This window comes from Gopherus flavomarginatus, chromosome 1 (genome assembly GCF_025201925.1).
Source record: "Gopherus flavomarginatus isolate rGopFla2 chromosome 1, rGopFla2.mat.asm, whole genome shotgun sequence".
NCBI lineage: Eukaryota > Metazoa > Chordata > Testudines > Testudinidae > Gopherus > Gopherus flavomarginatus.
In genome coordinates this window covers 16,149,385-16,167,926 of record NC_066617.1, presented here as the reverse complement: position 1 = coordinate 16,167,926, position 18,542 = coordinate 16,149,385, and the positions used below count along the sequence as shown (strand labels likewise).

The following is an 18,542-nucleotide window of genomic DNA, read 5'->3' as shown; positions in this document are numbered from 1 at the left end:
TAAACCCAACAGTACCCTTTTAAACTGCACTCATTTTGTAACTTGGATTTGGGAAAACAAAACAAAACAAAAAAAACTTACCAGCTTTTAATACAAAGCCTAACCAACCTCCGAAGATAGTTGCAAGCAGAGCATTCTGCTGTTTTCCGGCTATAGCTAATCTAGACTGAACAGGCACGCTATGGTTTAGAAGCCAGAGATTTCAGTTCTTACAGCTTGGATCACACCTATTCCACATGGGGGCATTCTCTTGAAACTGATCTCTCACAGAAACCCAATCATAAGTGTCCAATTTTTAAATATGATCTAACATTTACATAAAAAGGCATATTGCATAGCTGGATATTTAGAGAAAACTTACAGGACAAAAGCTATGCATCAGTTCCAAGATTCTGGAACAATCTGCACCAGTTATGTTACAGAGAAGTATGGCTCTCTGGCTGAGACTGAACATATTTTTTCAAGAGCTAACCATGAAAACAAACTGTGCTGTATTAAGTGTATTCTGTACACTGCAGAACCACTAAGATATGCAGCAAAATTATTTTTCGTTTCCAGCACATGAAAATACTTCAACTGAAAACATTAGTGTGGGGGGCATTTAATGGCAATGCTAAAGATCTCACAAGTAACTAATGTAATTAGTAGTAGCATTTATCACTGTTACTGTCATAGTGCCTAGGAACCCCAATTATAGACCAGGACCCCACTGCGCTGGGCACTGTACAAACAGAAACAAAATGTATCTGAATATCAGCCACAGGTCATTTTGGGTATAAAATTAAATAGCTGTAATGTCAAATGTCTGTTAGTGAAATGACAATATTAGAAAAAAAAATTCTTACTTTGTTACTCCCTGAAATTATAAGACAAATACTTGTTCCATTTTAACTTTTGTAATTAGTTCTTTCAACACAAGACTAATAAATTAAGAGTCTGGATCCTTCTTCCTTTTGTAATTAATTGCCCTATAGCTGTAGATTGCACTTTTCATTTACCTGAAAATATATGACCACAGCAAACACAAATACTGTAGCAATAAGATTCATGAGATTGGGCAAGTTCTGTCGGTAGAAAGCCTCCCGCAAAGCACGGACTTTGTCAGTTCGTGTAGCCAGAAGATGGAATAATGCAATCACGGCACCCTCAAACTCCGTTCCTATATAAAGCAAACCAGAGTAAACCACTCCATCTTTCTTTTTGAATTTTAAAGTAAAAAATTTCTAATTAACAAGGTCTGGTATGAATTTATATTTGAAAAAGTGCTGTACACGTGTTATGAGATATGTTGTATTGTAGTCCTATTAGAACATATGTCATAATGTAAAATTCCCTTTCCAACCTGCAGAATACCAGGACATTCAGGACACTGCCTTTGTGATAAAATCTATTGTTCTCAACCATGTAACAAAAACAATTCCCCCCCTCCTTTTAATGGAGGGGGGAAAAGTGGGGGAAGAAGAGGAAAGGAGTGGTAGAAAGGAGCAGCAAGCAAGCACAGTAAATAAAAATGCCAGAAACTGGAGATGCAATCAATTAAGGTAAAATTTGGCTTAGGATTTGGAGTTTACACAAACTATCTGATAACCTTTCAGAATACACAGAAGCAGCATTTCTCTTTGGCCAAGGCTGGTCTCACAGTGCAGCCATGGACACTGAGGGCATGATAGAGAACTGAAGGTGGGATTCCCATTCTCCAAAATGTCAAACATACTTCAGAGTGTAATGAGGAGACACTAAATACAGGATTGTCTTATTCACACACTGTAATTGTACCACAAACATCTCCTTTGAAAATACTAAATCCACTACCTTTTCTGTCTGTACACCACGATGTGCGAGAAATAAGAAGCAGGATTCAGACTAGGAAATCCAGATTCCTGAGATCAAGGAAGGATTGGGGTTATGAGAAAAAAAAAATGTCTCCACTGCAACCACTAGAATTTAAAGTGGCAGAGGCAAACTTTTGGATTGTTGTTCTTGAAAAAGTTACTCTTATGGATGTCAGTGTTTAGTCTCCATTTTTGGACAACGACTGTTAAAAGCTAATCAGCACCTTGCTAAACCAACAGTTCTATAGTTAACTGCTACTCCGTAGTACAAGAAAATTAATTTCTAGCACGCATGAAGTGAAGCTTGTGCTGTTACAGTTATCTGTGCAATGTACCTCTGCCGGTATTAATGGTAGTGGGACTAAAGGCCTTCCAGACAATGGTTTCACAGATGTTGGTAGCAATAAAGAGGGAAATACCAGACCCCAAGCCGTAACCCTTCTGCAGCAGCTCATCTAACAGCAGCACAATCAAACCAGCAACAAACAACTGTGGGGAAAGAAATGCAAGTAAGCAGAAACAAGAATAAATCAGTCAAGAATTTAAGTATTAAAAATATTACTGATTATATTTTCATTATAATGTGGGAGTATTCAACATTAAATGTAGATGTCCTATTCCCTTGTAACCCCCCAACACTGATTTAAAGTCAGCAGGTCAGGAATTTAAGAGCAAGAGTCTTCTTGCTATATTTACGTAACTTTTCAGTACTGACAATAATAGTCACATTGTTAAATAAATAATGTTTTCTACACAGAAGTGATGTGTTGGTTTCTTCCATTGTGCATGGACTGCTTTGATAAGATTTGCACCCTTTAATCAGAAATGTCCTAAATACGGTGTCCACTGCCTTCAAAGCCGCCTACTCCTGTTTTAATATTTAACAGCTTTGACAAGTGGGATCAAACATGACCCATTTATTTGGAACATCTTGAGCATATTTAACCGCTGCTTGTATCTTTGTCCTTCTGGGAGATTTTATGCCTTTCACATATATGCATTACATACTTTTAGGATGCGCTGTTTAAAATGTTAAGAACACTTAGGAAAAGAGAAGAAAGCCAATGGTTTGTTAGGGGAAGTAGGAGAAGGGTCAGGATTTTCAATCCATCTATACTATATCTGAATGTCACAGAAGAATTAATTATGTACCTGAATTATGATAAGCAGACAAATTCCAGCACCCATTTCAGCAGGATCTCCATACATCCCAGTCATGACGTACACAATGGCCTGCCCAATGGTTATAATCATCCCAAACACTGAAACAAAAAGAAAGCAACGCTCGTTTATAGACAGTGGCTGAGTAAGGATGCCTCGTATCTAGCATTTTAGTTATACACACTGGTTTGCCAAGAATAGAAACGTTTAGTAATTTTAACCAGAATAATGCTCACATTTCTGGGCTCCATTGAAAAGAGCTCTGTCTTTCGGTGTATCACCAACTTCAATGATCTTGGCACCAGCTAACAGCTGCATGATCAAACCAGATGTCACAATGGGCGAGATACCCAACTCCATCAAAGTCCCTGAAGAGGAAGAAAAATTATTAAACCACATCCCAAACCCCTGCACCTCTAAGGATCAGGCCTTTAGAAAGGTTCTGACCTGCAATAATTAATACATAAATAAATAAATAAATAACCCCCTATTCTTCATATCCTTTCAGTCAAACACTTTCCAGTCTAGTGATGTTTCAAACTGCTGTCAAAGAAAAAGATCACTATCTCCTCCAAAACGAAGACTGCTGTGTCACAATCTGAAGTTTTGAAGGCAATGTGGAAGAAATATGTGTAGCCTTTCACTTCAAACATTTTTGTGAAACAACACTACGATCTAAACCTGGTGTGTACAGAGGCTGAACAGGATATGTAGTTAGTTCTCCAGTATTTCACAGTGCTGAACTCTTCACTGGGGAAAGTCTTCCCCTGGATTCTCCTCTCATGTCAGCCCTATCACTCAACTGCTTGGTCCATTTTGTGGACCATCAGAAAGGTCTCAGAAGCCCACTGTGATTTATCACTCACCAATCAGAGAATCACTGAATTTCTAGCTGAAGGTGCAGGAGGCATTCAGGAAGGCAGAATGTAATTACCCACATTAAAATTTGATGAGGACACCAGGATTAAATTGACACTTTTAAGAAACAAGTCATGTGGCTATTAAAATGTTCTGATTTTTGTATCATCTACTACCACCATACTCCTATCTCTCTGCTAAGATATTGATTTAGTATCAGCTCTGAAGGTAAGATGCTACCTATTGAAACAATACCTCCTGAGATATAGATATCTGCAGTGTAGCTTGTAACAGTTCAGGGCAACTGCTCCTGAAACTACTTTTAGCCTTCCGGCTCTCCAGCTGTCAGCTCTCCTGGGTAGAGAACCACGTCTCTCCTCATCCTGACCAGGGTTTTTCCAGACTGCACAGTTCCCTGCTTACAGTGTGAGTTACCCAGCAAATCAGACTGCATGCGCTGGCCTGCACTGCTTTCTCCTCCGAGGCTACACACAGCACAATTGCACACAGTTAGAAGTTACCACACAGCCCTTTCTAAGTGAGCACATTTATACTTAAGGTGAAAGTATTACAGAGAAAACATTAAAAACAATAAAAGGACCTAAAACATGCTAATAAGCTTACTAGAGATCACCCCAACTCCAACAAGGGGTCTGGCAGGTGATCAGTCCTTCAAATCCCACCACAGGGTTTTCTGGGGTTACAAGTTCATAACAGCTGTTAGCTCATTCATCCTTTCCTTTATACAGTTTGGGCCTTTGATATCATCCTCATGTCTGCCGATCACCTGTTACAAAGGTCCTCTCCTCAGGGTGATGCTTCAAAAGGATGAGTTATTACATAACCAGCAGGGGATATACATCTCCCCCCAGAGATTTCCTGGGAAACACCTTTTAACTTTGTTGTCCCAAAAATTCATTCTTCTCTGGCACATTGTGTAAAATGATCCTTTGAAGCTCATAACACTTCCCAAGGTTTACTGCTTTTATAATACAGTGGATTCCAAAGCTATTAAAACATAATTCAATAAGGTCTCCCAAAGATATTGTACATTTGGTCCTAAGCCAGCATTATAAATTGTGACTTTTTGAAGGTTTATCCATCCTTCAGCAAATCATAGGAAAGTCTCTCCTTTCCGAGCATGATGCAAGTTTAACTGTTTGGTCCAAATGCTCAATGTTCCAAAGAACTAAAATTAGTATGTGGTCAGTTCAACATTTTATATTATTCTCATAGTAAGAATCTTCCTCATAGTTAAGAAGAAAAAAAACTTACAATTTTGATTCAAATAGGCCATATCAAGTCACCGTGTGTGTGTATAAAGTGATTAAAATGAGATAATATTCTGAAAAAAATATATATGCAAGCCAAACATTTACATTGCAGTATCATTTAGAGGCATCACTTGGGGCTCAGAACAGCATTACTTCAGGCACTGTGCAAATGAGAAACAAAGACAGCCCCAACAAGTTTGATTACCCTTCTTTCACTTGCAATGAATTAATATACTGTTACATAAAACTATCAGCAAAGTTAATTTAAAAATAAGGGACCTAAACTGCTGCAGACTGAGAACACATACCGACCAACTAAAACATAACAAGAATTAGCAACAGAGGCAGCATGATCTGATAGACTGAGAGAAGAACTAAGAGCTACGAGTTCTAATCCCAGCTCAGTCACAGTGCACTGTGATCCTGAGCAAGGCTCTTAACTTCTCTATCTTCAGTTTCCAGACCTGTGAAATTATTTGCTCATCTACTCTGTAGTTGTAGTGTGTGGCTTAATTCACTAGGATTTATAAATCATCTTCTACTCCGAGCATCTCAAAGTGTAAACTAGTATTATCAATAAGTGGGAATCATTAATGGGCCCCATGTATTCATATGGCAGGTTACCCTGTCATACATATTTGAGATACCCTTTCCAAAAGTAGAGCATTAAGCTGAATTTCATTTGCTCCTCAGATGATGCCAAACTCCCATGCTAGTTTCAAAATAGAAGATACTTGTATTGGCTTTTGAAAAACGTTATGAATTTAGAGGATTACATCTGTCCTAAACACTCACAAAGTACTTAACTCTGACTCTTAGACTCCATGAAATCAAATATTTTAAAAACAATCTAATGTCTATCAATTGTCAATCATACCTGTTTAAATTAATACAATACCAGAGAGAAAAAGAGTGAAGAGAGATGACTAATCTACTAACCTCTGTTTGATGCAAGAATGACTCTCATCCAATAGAAAGGATCTGCAGAGTCTGATGACATGATTCCGAACAAAGGTATCTGTGAAGATATGGATAATATTAAATATCTAGACTTCTCTGTAAAGCTAGACTGCACAAAGTACAAACAAATACATACTATAAAGAGTAATTGTGAACTGCTTTCAGGTTATAGATACGTTGCTTAGAATAATTTATTCCAACATTCTTCATGTTTCGGACATTAAAACCAGAGCAATACAATCCTCTGAAGAAAACCCAAAACACAATATGAGAGAGACATACTTAATAACCTATACAAATTAAATATGCTGGTCTTCACGTGTTGTGAAGACAATAAAATAGTAAATTCTATTGGTTTTGTATTTCACTGACATTTTTGCATCAGTGTTTTTGAGCTTTGGATGAATATATATAAAAAAGTTTTCAGATTTGAAAATGAAAACAGAAAGCATTCAGTTGCTAACTTAACTTTACCTTTGGGTCCTAATATTGCATTTCCTTGCAATTAAGGGATATAGCACAAAACTAACACAAATATTTTTGCCAATGATTAATTCCCCAATCACAGAAATTAAATACTTAAAATCTTTTAACTATGAAAATTACCATGAACGGAAACAATCATGAATTTAAGTCAATAAAAGCCAGCATGAAAATTAACTTCATCTTTCAGGTTTTGATACCATATATCAAACAGGCAGAAGAACGGCCATACAGGGTCAGACCAAAGATCCATCTACCCCAGTATCCTGTCTTCCAACAGTGGCCAATGCCAGGTACCCAAAGGGAATGAACAGAACAGGTAATCATCAAGTGATCCATTCCTTGTCGCCCATTCCCAGCTGCTGGCAAACAGAGGCTAGGGACACCATCCCTGCCCATCCTGGGTAATAGCCACTGATGGACCTATCCTCCACGAATTTACCTAGTTCTCTTTTGAATCCTGTTATAGACTTGGCCTTCACAACATCCTCTAGCAAGGAGATCCACAGGCTGACTGTGCATTGTGCAAAAAAAATTTCATTTTGTTTGTTTTAAACCCACTGCCTATTAATTTCATTTAGTGACCCCTAGTTCTTGTGTTATGAGTAAATAACACGTATTTACTTTCTCCACATCAGTCATGATTTTATAGATCTCAATCATATATCCCCTTAGTCGTCTCTTTTCCAAGCTGAAGAGTCCTAGTCTTATAAATCTCTCCTCATATGGCAGCCATTCCATACCCCTAATCATTTTTGTTGCCCTTTTCTGAACCTTTTCCAATTCCAATATATCTTTTTTGAGATGAGGCGACCACATCTGCAAGAGTATTCAAGATGTGGGCCTACCATGCAATTATATAGAGGCAATATGATATTTTCTGTCTTATTATCTATCCTTTTCTAATGATTCCCAACATTCTGTTCGCTTTTTTGACTGCTGCTGCATATTGAGTGGATGTTTTCAGAGAACTATCCACAATGTCTCCAAGATCTCTTTCTTGACAGATAAAAGCTAATTTAGACCCCATCATTTTATATGTATAACTGGGATGATGTTTTCCAATGTGAATTTCATCTGCCATTTTGTTGCCCAGTCAACCTGTTTTGAGAGAAGGCATACTCTCTCTTGCTGCTGTTTTAACAGTGCAGACCAGGAACTCTTGATGTAGGTTAGAATTTTGTTCTACTTTACCTGGAACTGTTTTTTATTGGTTCAGATTATCTTATTCTAAAAGCATCATGAACAATGATTACTGCGTTTTAACTCTGCTTACTTTCGAGACTGTATGGGGAGCTCCGTTGGTTTATACACCTTCACCATGTACTGTTACTTGTTCTCTCAGTCTTGATACCATGTGAATGCAGTATTTCTGCATATATAATTTGGTCCCTACAGATACTAGGAAAGAGTTTTAAGTTTTGACTACAGTAGAACCTCAGAGCTATGGATACCTCAGGAATGGAGGTTATCCATAACTCTGAAATGGTCCATTACTCTCAACAAGACGTTATGGACTTCAGTGGGGCAGTTGGGACTGGAGCCGCAGGGCTGGGGAATGTGGGGGGCAGGATTCAGTGAGAGAGGGACGGGGGTTGAAGGCGTCTGATCCTAGGGGCCACCAGGGCTCCTGGCGGGAGGCTCAGGGTTTCAGCCCCACGTCTCTTTTCTGACTTCAACCCCACAGGAGATGTTGGGATCTGGGCTTCATCCCCGTGGCTCCGCTCCTGGTTTCAGCTGAGTGGGGCGGAGGGGGACTCAGGGCTTTAGCTACAGGGAGAGCGCTGGGGCTGAAACCGGCGTTCCCCTCATAACTAAATCCCTGAGTCCCAGCAGCCCCCACAGGGCTGAAGACAGAAACAGAGCCACAGGGCTGAAGCCCCGAGCTCCAGCGTTCCCCCCCAGTCTAAAGCCCTGAGCACAGGTGCTCCAGAGGGTCAGAAATCCAAAGAGCACCCCCACTGGAGCCCCGACACCTCCCCCATGGGTCAGAAGCCCCAAGCACCACCCCTGCTGGAGCCCTGACACCTCCCCCCTCTGGGCTGCAGCCCAACCCCTCAGTGGCTGAAGGCCATACAATATTTGCTCTTTTTTGGGGTCTGTGCTGCTGCCTGATTGAGGACTTCCGGTTTCACAGGGCGTCTGGTAGACCAGTAAGTCCATAACTCTGGTGTTCATTATCTTTGAGGTTCCACTGTACATACAAGTTTTGTGTAAATCTCTATGATGGAGAACTGCACGCGTCATCACATCTTCTAAAGCTTAACAGATAAAAATCATCTGTTACTGATTGGTTTGTTGGTTCAGAAGTCACGCTTTTTCTCTTAAGCTACTCTTTGGAAGCAGTTCTTTAACCCTTGATGATTAGGGCCCTACCAAATTCATGGCCGTGAAAAATGCATCACAGACTGTGAAATCTGGTCTTCACCGCGAAATCTGATTTTTCGTGTACTTTTACCCTATACTATACAGATTTCATGGGGAAGACTAGTGTTTCTCAAACTGGGGGTCCCAACCCAAAAGGGGATTGTGGTGGGGGATTGCAAGGTAATGGTACGGGGGTCGCAGTATTGCCATCCTCACTTCTGTGCTGCCTTCAGAGCTGGATGGCCAGACAGCAATGGCTGCTGGCCAGGCACCCAGCTCTGAAGACTGCGCCTCGTGAGGAGCAGCGCAGAAGGAAGGGTGGCAATACCATACCATGCCGCCCTTATTTTTGCGCTGCTGCTGGTGGCGGCAGCAGGGCTGCCTTCAGAGCGGGGCTCCTGGTCAACAGCTGCCACTCTCCAGCTACCCAGCTCTAAAGGCAGCACTGCTACCAGAAGCGATGCAGAAGGGTGGCAATACCACAACCCGCTTGTAATAGCCTTGAAACTCCCATCCCTCATAGTCCCTTTTTGGGTCAGGAATCCTACAGTTACAACACCATGAAATATCAGATTTAAATATCTGAAATCATGACATTTATGATTTTTAAAATCCTATGACTGTGAAATTGACCAAAATGGACCATGAATTTAGTAGGGCACTATTGACGAGGTATTAGCAATTTTGAAACCTACCTCAATTATGGAAAATGTGTGTCCCAGGAATCTTGTCAGGCTGAAATCTACATTCTTCTGAACTAAACTACTTACTGAAAATTCAGTCTATACTTGTTTCTTCCCTATTTTACTACTGTAAAGCTTCCACTATTCAATACACATTTAACAGCTACATAGTTCTGAAATAGCATGTTCTTCCCTCTCAGGTAAACATTTTAATCGCTCCCCAAAAGAAAACAAGTCAATTTTAAAAGACTTCCTTCGGCCTCTAAATAGCCTTTCACTGTTCGAAAACTTACAGATTGTATTTTGTGGATCACTTGAATATACACATTACTCAGTGAATCTAGAATGGTTATTTTATACACTACAATTTCAGAATCAGTGTTTTAAAGTGCAATTTAAAAGCTCTGCAAAACCATTAAAGGGTTTTAATGGCCATTTATATTAACTTTGTGCAATTTTTAGAGGAAATCAGGGGTAGGTGTGAAACCTGAAACTACTTTTAACTTCTTTTTCAAATGAGACTAGATTTCATGTTGACAACTCCCTTCTAAGATCTGAAAATTAGGGGGTGTAACAAGTTGTTAATTTTCGGGAGGGGGGGAAAAACAGTATGAATTTTAACAAAGGACACTTCACAAGAGCAAGTTTCATTGACAGAACTACTTAAATGTTTAATGTAAAAGTATAAAATAACTGAACTGGTACAGATATACAAGGAATCCTCACTGCTCCAACGTTAAAAACAAACATTATATCCTCTTGCATGTCTTAGAGAAAGGGGTGTGCATGTGTGCGCATGTAAAGAGGTACATACCTGACAGCACACTAAGAAAATGAATAACGTGATAGCTGTCCATAGTACTTTCTCTCTGAACTGGATCTATAAAATAGAATTTAGAAGAAGTGGATTAATCACAAACTTGTGTTAACACTACATATTAGAGATCATAATATTATAATATTCTATGACATAGAATGCTATATCATGTAGAGTTCAGAGCCAGAGTATTCAACCATAACAGTAGATTTCTAACACTGACTGATTAACACTGGTTATCTGATATATCTAATGTGACAGTAGTGAAGTTCCTATGTAATAACTGAAGACTACTGATATGTAAACTAGCTGTTGAGTTACACAATCTATCCTACACTGGCATTAGTGAAATGTTTATTATACATCTATAATACATCAATTCAAGAGGGACTGGGACAGAAAAGCAACACAATGGCCTCAAAAAAGAACATCCTAGGACACACCTCCCAGAACATACCTGAAAAACAATGGGGAGAATTATTAGCTTCAAGGATCCTACCCCCTTTTCCAATAGTTTAGGGTAGTCCTCCATCTTTTTTGCACTCATTTTAAGGCACCTCCTGTGATAACTAAAAATCCATTTTCCCTCTGGCTCTACAAGACTATGGTGACACTTCAGTATCAAAGAAAACACAGCTTTGCATCATCCAGTACACCCTTAAGTCACAAAAGAAAGAAAAGTTTCTTTAGCTGTGGTCTGACACTGAAGGAAAAAGGAAATGAGCTTTCTGAGGCCATAGGCCAGACACAGAAAAAGGTCATCCAGGTACTATCGCCTGAAACAACCACCAGTATTTAAATAACATGCAGTTATCTGATCAGATATGCCTGGACACTTCATTCCTTTGACATTATCTCACCTACAGTTGGTGCAAAATGAGTGACTTAAGTGTCCTCCGCACAGTGTTTTCAGTCTGATCAAGTTCTCAGTTTAGAAAACATCCTGTTCAAACAGATTTTAACTATGTATACCAGGGGAATATGAGCCACAGCTATCTGTTTACAACTAGTAAGTAATTACTTCCAATATTAACATATCCAGCCAAGACTCACAGATGATGCTTTTTCATAAGAGAGAAAAGCACATTTCTTGCTCTCACGGAATACAATGGGAAAACTGATATAAATAGCAGGAGAATTGGATGCAACTTTCACACATATTAGAAACTGATCAATGACCTGGAAGAAAACAAAATCCTTACTGATAAAGTTTGCAGATGACACAAAGATCGGGGGAAGTAAATAATGAAGAGGCACTGATACAGAACAATCTGGATCACTGGCTCAGCTTGACAAAGCCCTGGATGGGATGATTTAGTTGGGGTTAGTCCTGCTTTGAGGAGGGGGTGGGACTAGATGACCTCCTGAGGTATCTTCCAACCCTAATCTTGTATGATTCTATGATACTTGGCAAACTGGATGAGGGTAAACAATATGTATTTTAATGCGGTCAAATGTAAAGTTCTACATCTAGGAGCAAAGAAACGTAGGCCATATTTACCAGATGGGAGACTATTCTGGGAACCAAGACTTGGGGGTCATAGGGCTAATGTTGTGGCCAAAAGGGTAAATACAACCATTGGTTATATAAACAGGGGAATATTGAGTACGGGTAGGGAGGTTATATTACCTCTTATTTGACACTGGTGTGACCCCTACTGGAATACTGCATCCTGTTCAGGTGTCCACAATGCAAGAAGGATGTTGATAAATTCGAGAGGGTTCAGAGAAAAGAGTCATGAGAATTATTAAAGGAAAACATGCCTCAAGGAGTTTGATCTGCTTTGCTTAAAAAACTGAATTTAAGGGTTGATTTGATCAACTTGATAATAGAAGGTGTCAGATTCAGTCGAGTGCCCCCTCTCTGACATGCATTAAACTGCTGAGAGGGAACCCAGCCGCTGAGTTCCTGGACATTTTAAGCCTCCAGTGCCCAGCCATTGCTACAGTCTTTGAGTCCTTAGGAACACTCTTGGGACACAGACCCTCTGTGACACTGCACGCCAAATTATTCATAGTGATGTTATCATGATACAATTATAGCATAATTCTTATGTATTTTATGCAAGATAAGTCATGTGAGGTATCATTGGGCAAGTTATAATTTGCTGAATATGATTATCCTATTTGTATGCATATATCATTTTTGTTTTTGAAGTTATGAATGTTGACTATGTATTTCAAATGTAGTTACACTGGGGTAACGCCCACTATACAAGATGCTTTCAGTCTAGACAGTGGGTGGGGAAGGGCCTATTCAGGGCAATGGGCCATTAGGAAAAAAACAATAGGCCTTATCTCCCATCTGGGGAGCCTTCCTGAAAACACTACAGCTAGCCTCCAAGTAATGGCTGCTATGACCCTACAGGATATGTGATGAGACACGTCTCTAGACTTCATCTTGGGATGTCAGTATTTTTCCACGGACTGGTCTGGGAACCAAGCTTTGAAACAAAGAGTTCCCGCCATATGTAAAACCTATATAAGACAGGGAGTGACGTAATTTGGTGTTCTTCACTCCCCACTCAAGAAGACTCCTGGAAACACCTGAGGGACAAAGATGAACTGGGGGAAGTGTTGGACCCAAACTAAAATGATTTCTAGCCTGTGAATGAAATACATGGGGATTCCAAGCTATAAAACAAGTGCAGCTTGCCCCTTAAGAATCTGCAGCCTGCTTGTATCATGTCTCAGGGTGAGAATCTGCTATTCACATCCAATCTATTTCGTATATTACGCTTAGTTTGCATTTTTTGTTTATTTGCTAGGTAAGCTGCTTTGATCTGTTTGATATCACTTAAAATCTATCTTTTGTAGTTCATAAACTTGTTTTTGCTTTATCTAAACCAGTGAGTTGGAGTGAAATGTGTGGGAATCATAACTCAAGGGCAAAGGCTGTTGCATATTCCTCTCCACATTGAGAGAGGGGGCAAATTTTATGATCTTATGCTTACGGTTCCCTGTGCAGCGCAAGACAGTATAATTCTGGATTTATGCTCCAGAAGGGGTGCACACCTGGGGAGCTGGGAGTTGCCTTAACTGTAGCTTTCCTATGCAGGGTCTAGTCAGTCAGTTTTCGTGTAACTGCAGCTGGGTATGGCCCTACCTGTATGTATGCTGGTACAAGTGCAGGCTGGAGGGCTCTGTAGCTTGTCACAGCAGTACAGTGTGAGAGGGAGCCCAGGGTCAGGGGGCTCAGTGATACCCCAGCTCCCAAGACTGCACCCCAGGGGTGCCATCCTAATAGCTGGAACCCACTGTCCAACCCTTGGGCTCAGTACAGATCATTTATACTCCCTCATAGCTTAAATACACCCACTCCTAGAATTACACCCAAAGGTGAGAGACTTCGGGTTTACCTATTCCAGGGTCTAAGTGGTAAGTGTACAACACACACAGACACTGACAATTTACGTATTCTGTGTGAGATTATGAAGTCTTTGCAAGCACCTATATCAGACTGCGCGCTCCACTTGATTATAAGGCTGGTTTTACCATCTTTACATTCCCATTGTCTTTTAACCTCCATCTTGAACTATAATTCCTGAGATGTGCTGGCCTGCAGCTATCAACAGACTTGTTAAATTTCGAGGATTGTCCATCTACATGACAAAGAGATGGCTGCTGCCAAGGGCAAACCATTTTTTCAAGTCTGAACTCAAAGGCAGAGGTAGCCTGGCCACAAACCTGGCAAGGGTTTCTGGTCACCTGTTGAGGGGCACACCCAACAGAATAGACTGGAAGATTATTAAAAAAAGGAGCATCTTTGGCGACAATTTTCTCCAGCTCAAGAGGAGGGAGAAGCAATCCAACATATAGGGGGCTGATGAAGCTAGGGAACCTGACTACCTCCCTGAATACTGAGGAACCACAAGGACTCCCTAGGGAAAGGTGAGCTAGAGAGGGACACTGCTAAATTATCTGTACTCACATGCTTTATCTGTTAAGTAAAAGAGCAATGGTATTAGATCCTGTACAAAGTGTCTGTTACCTGCTTTATACTTGCCACAGGCCTCCTTGCACAGTTAAACAATAACCCAGAAGGCTCACACCTTTGGGTGGAGTTCTGGAAGTGGGTATGCTTAACCTATGGAGCAGTCTGAATGATTGGCACTGAGCCCAGGGGCTAAACAACTGATTCCAGCTCTCAGGAGGGGGTGCTAGACAGAAGGTTTGCACCCCAAGAGCATATTTAAGGACCCCAAGGATGGGGTATTGGCTCAGCTCTATTCAGGCTCTGAAGGCTTAAAATACCCAGGGACCCAGTGGTTGAGTCCCCTCACAACAGTCTACTGAGTGACTGAGGGGGAACATATGATAGAAGGCTCTTCAGCCTAACAGATACAGGTATAACAAGATCCATTGGCTGGAAGTTGAAGCTAGACAAATTCAGACTAGAACTAAGATGGAAAATTTTAACAGGGATAGTAATTAATCACTGGAACAATTTACTAAGGGTTGTGTGAATTCCCCATGACTGGAAATTTTAAAATTAACGAGATGTTTTTCTAAAAGATATGCTATAGTTCAGACAGGAATTAATTTGGGGAAGTCTCAGATGATCACAATGATCCCTATAATAATCTATGAATTAACCCAATACAAGCAAAAATCAAATGCAGCACTAACCTTTCTTTCAGGCTTCTGGATTTCAGGTAAAACTGCACAGAAAGGCTTAATAACTTCTAAAAATTTAACTGTTTAAAAAAAATAAAATAAAATAAGTTTTTCAAGCAGAATAATAGTGAATAGTTACTTATCACAGCACACACTTTCTTACCTAGGATTCAGCCCTTTAAATATGCACATTAACTATTTGTCTGACATTCAGAAAAATGAGTTTCATGAATAAATTCATACTCTGACCACTCTCTGCAAATTCATGACTTGCATTGATCCGAAGACAGAACATGGCAAAAGTTTGAGATGGAATTTAATGGTTATTACTAAGAAGGTCGGTCTTTTCCTTCACATTAGGCTTAGTGTCATTTTTATACACTCATGAAAGGAAGTATTATATATAATAATGACAGTGAGCTGGAACTTAAACATTAACTGAAGATGAATCTCTGCTGTCTTTCCAAGTTAGGTAAATACAGAGACAAGATGTTGATTTATAACAACACTAAAATATGCATAGGGAAAAAATCATCCAAAATCATATAACAGAATAGAATTTCCCAAAGTAGTTACTTAAAAAAAACACCTGTGATTTTAAACCCTCTAAAATACTAGATGTAATCAGAGCAGTGTGGGATTTTAGTCCCTTTAATATTTGATGTGGTTCTGCCTAATATTTCTATCTGAGAAAGAGTGAACAAGTTAGATAGTATGATCCCTTTAACTGGAACAAATTCCAGAGCAAAGAATGATTTTTTTTTTTGGCCTCCAAAGTATGTGCATTATAACAAGACACATTAGGTATAAATATCAGCAAAGATCCAGTCACCAATCCACCCACCCATAAATATGCAGGCAGAACTGAGATGATCCCTTTTCTTATTTTTTAATCTATTGGGCTATACTTTTACACTTTAATACTTGGTACCATGAAATAATAAGACAGATAATTAAAAAACATGTTTTGTTTATAAAGCTGAAATGATTCTATTGTTGGTAAACTGAAGTCAGAAAATCCTAAAAAATCCAACATGTGCCAAAAGATTAGCTGGATTATTTTGGCCTGACAGCGAACAGAAATTTGGAAATTAAACAGAATGAGATTTAAATTTTCGAACTATATTCTTCTCTCAATTTGTTGCTTCAGCGTGTTCAGTGCATACAAACACACAGTACACATGGAGCGAGGCCACAGCTCCCATACAGCGGACCTCAGCCAGTCTTATTGTACAGGTATGGTGTCACTATGGCAGGCATGGCGTCACTGGCCATGGGTGGTACTTCAGCAGGCAAGGGCAAAGCCTCACTCAGGCTAGTGTGGTCAAAGCCTCCTGATCTGCGGAGAACAAGCAAGTTGGACAAACCCACAGAAAGATCCACAGACCTGATGGTTTGTTTCTCCTTGCCTGGGGCAGGAATGTTCCATAGGCATATTCCCCAGTGGGTTAGCCAGGCAAAGTCACACCCTCATGGGCATGGTGACCCACAACTTCTCCCAACATATTCCTCCCATACCTCCCTTGTAAGTCACAGTCTCATCACCCTCTCCTGTCACAACTCCTCTGTGCCACCTCCCTGCAGCCAAGGCTTGTTCCTCCCCCTGGACAGCCCAAAGCGCCTCATCCCAGCGTCGCTATCGTCCGAGTGTCTGTCTGTCCCCTTCCGGTCATCCCATGCCCTCGGCCCGGTGTCCCTCGCTCAGGTCGCCTCAGATGCCGAGCCCGGGGAGCTATCGGTCGGTCCGTCCCACCGACAGGTCGCCCCCAGATGCTCAGCCCGGGGAGCTGTCCCGTCCCTCTGTCCCCGCCTCACGTCGCCCCCGGAAGCCAGCCCGGTGCCCGTGCCCCCCGTAGTCCCTGCCCCCAGCCTCCTCTGTCACCGCCTCTCGGCTCCCGCTTCTCCGCCCGATACTCACTGCCCATGGCGGCGGGGGCCGGCCTGGCCAAGGGGAGTCCGGGCTTCCCCTCCCCCTGCAGCCTCCTCCTCGCTCCGAGGCGCCGGCCGCTGCCAGTCACGTGACTGCCAGCCCTATTCCGCGACGCACGTACAGTCAGGACCCCTTCCCACTACCGGTCCGGTAACGGATCAGGCAGCGCCGTGGCCACCCACTTGCTGAGCAGTGTACGTGTGGGAATCTGGGGGAGGTGCGGGACCCGGCACAACAGGCACCATTCCTCTTTCCGGGAGCGACCCTTCACCCCGCGAAAATCACCCCATTCCGTGACCCGTTAAGCGGACCAGGGCAGATGGCTCAGGCGCGGGAAAGACGCCTAAACATGTTCAAGGACCCAAAGCGTCATCCCCGGCGGCTGAGCCGCAGCGGGTCAGAGGTCAAGGTCTGCGCCCCCTTCAGGCGGGAGGGTCCCATTTAACTTTGACCCCAGAACGAGCCCCCCCCCTCCCCGTCCTGGTTCCAGCCGGGGCTCCCCCCCCCCACGCCCCGTGCACGCCCCTAGGGCCCGATCGGGGGAGGCTGGAGAGGCACCGACCGGCTCCCCCCATGTCAGGGGGCCGGGGGAGACGTGGATATTTAGTCTTGACTGAGACCTCCTGGCCCGTGCCCCCCCTGCAGAAGGCTGGCCCTGGGGTGGATGTGCGAGGCTGGGGCAGCGGAGAGCCGGGCTCGAGGAGCCTGGACCTCACCGGGGGGCTGTGAGAATAAATACAGTAGAGACCGCTGGCTCTGTCTGCACTACGGCGGGGGTGATGCCCCTGCTCAGGGACCATCCCCCCACCGGCTCTTATTGAGGTAGGAGAAATGTAAACCCCACTCATCCGCACACTTCTAAGGGCGGGAGCTACCTACGCAGCCCGGCTCAGCCACACCTCCACTACAGTTAAACTGCTGTTTATATTGGCATTAGCTCAGGAGCTGTAGGTATACCCGAGCCGGGGGTCATAGCTCTAGCTGGAGCCAGCCCCCGTTCTCGAGTTAAGGTGCAGATGACGATTGTTTTTCCTGTGCTATAATGAAACCTGGTGGTAAGGGTGGATTCTCTTCCTCAAAGCTGGCTGGCATAAGAAGCACCAGACTTGCTTTCTTTCAACACAAAGAACAGGAGTTCTGTGAAACCTTTCTTTCAACAGGGACCAAGAATTTTTTAGCACTAGCCTGTGGCTGGTGGATTTTCTAGACCTACCGCAACTTCCTGCTGTTTAGATTCCTGCTACAAAATTAAGGAAATATAATGCAAAACCACCACCCCCCATTTCCTCTTTCGAGACACACAAACCTGGCTATTACTCCTCCTACTTTAAGGGATAAAAGAGCAAAAGTGCCAAACTTCCACTGAATTTTAACAGGATGCAGGAGCCTAACCCTAGGCTTCTTTAAAAAAAAAACCTAGCCTACATGCCATTAGACAATAGCAGGATCTACAAACTCGTTTTGCTGTGGCCACATAACACTCCTTTCTCCAATCTTCATTGCATTCAGTGTCATTCTGACAGCAGCTCCTAACAGCCATAGCTACACTTAATGTAGGTG

At 42.0% G+C, this 18,542-nt stretch overlaps 1 protein-coding gene across 1 annotated transcript; it reads right to left on the bottom strand.

Moving 5' to 3' along the window:
* Positions 1–968: 968 nt before the first annotated feature.
* Positions 969–17,145, bottom strand: SEC61A2 (SEC61 translocon subunit alpha 2). Its single transcript, XM_050933867.1, has 8 exons — positions 16,971–17,145; positions 15,065–15,132; positions 10,433–10,498; positions 6,065–6,143; positions 3,230–3,361; positions 2,985–3,094; positions 2,168–2,321; positions 969–1,159 (listed from the first exon to the last, which is right to left on the bottom strand). Exons 1-8 carry the CDS (start codon positions 16,975–16,977, stop codon positions 969–971), a joined length of 807 nt encoding a protein of 268 aa, XP_050789824.1. The 5' UTR covers positions 16,978–17,145.
* Positions 17,146–18,542: the final 1,397 nt, after the last annotated feature.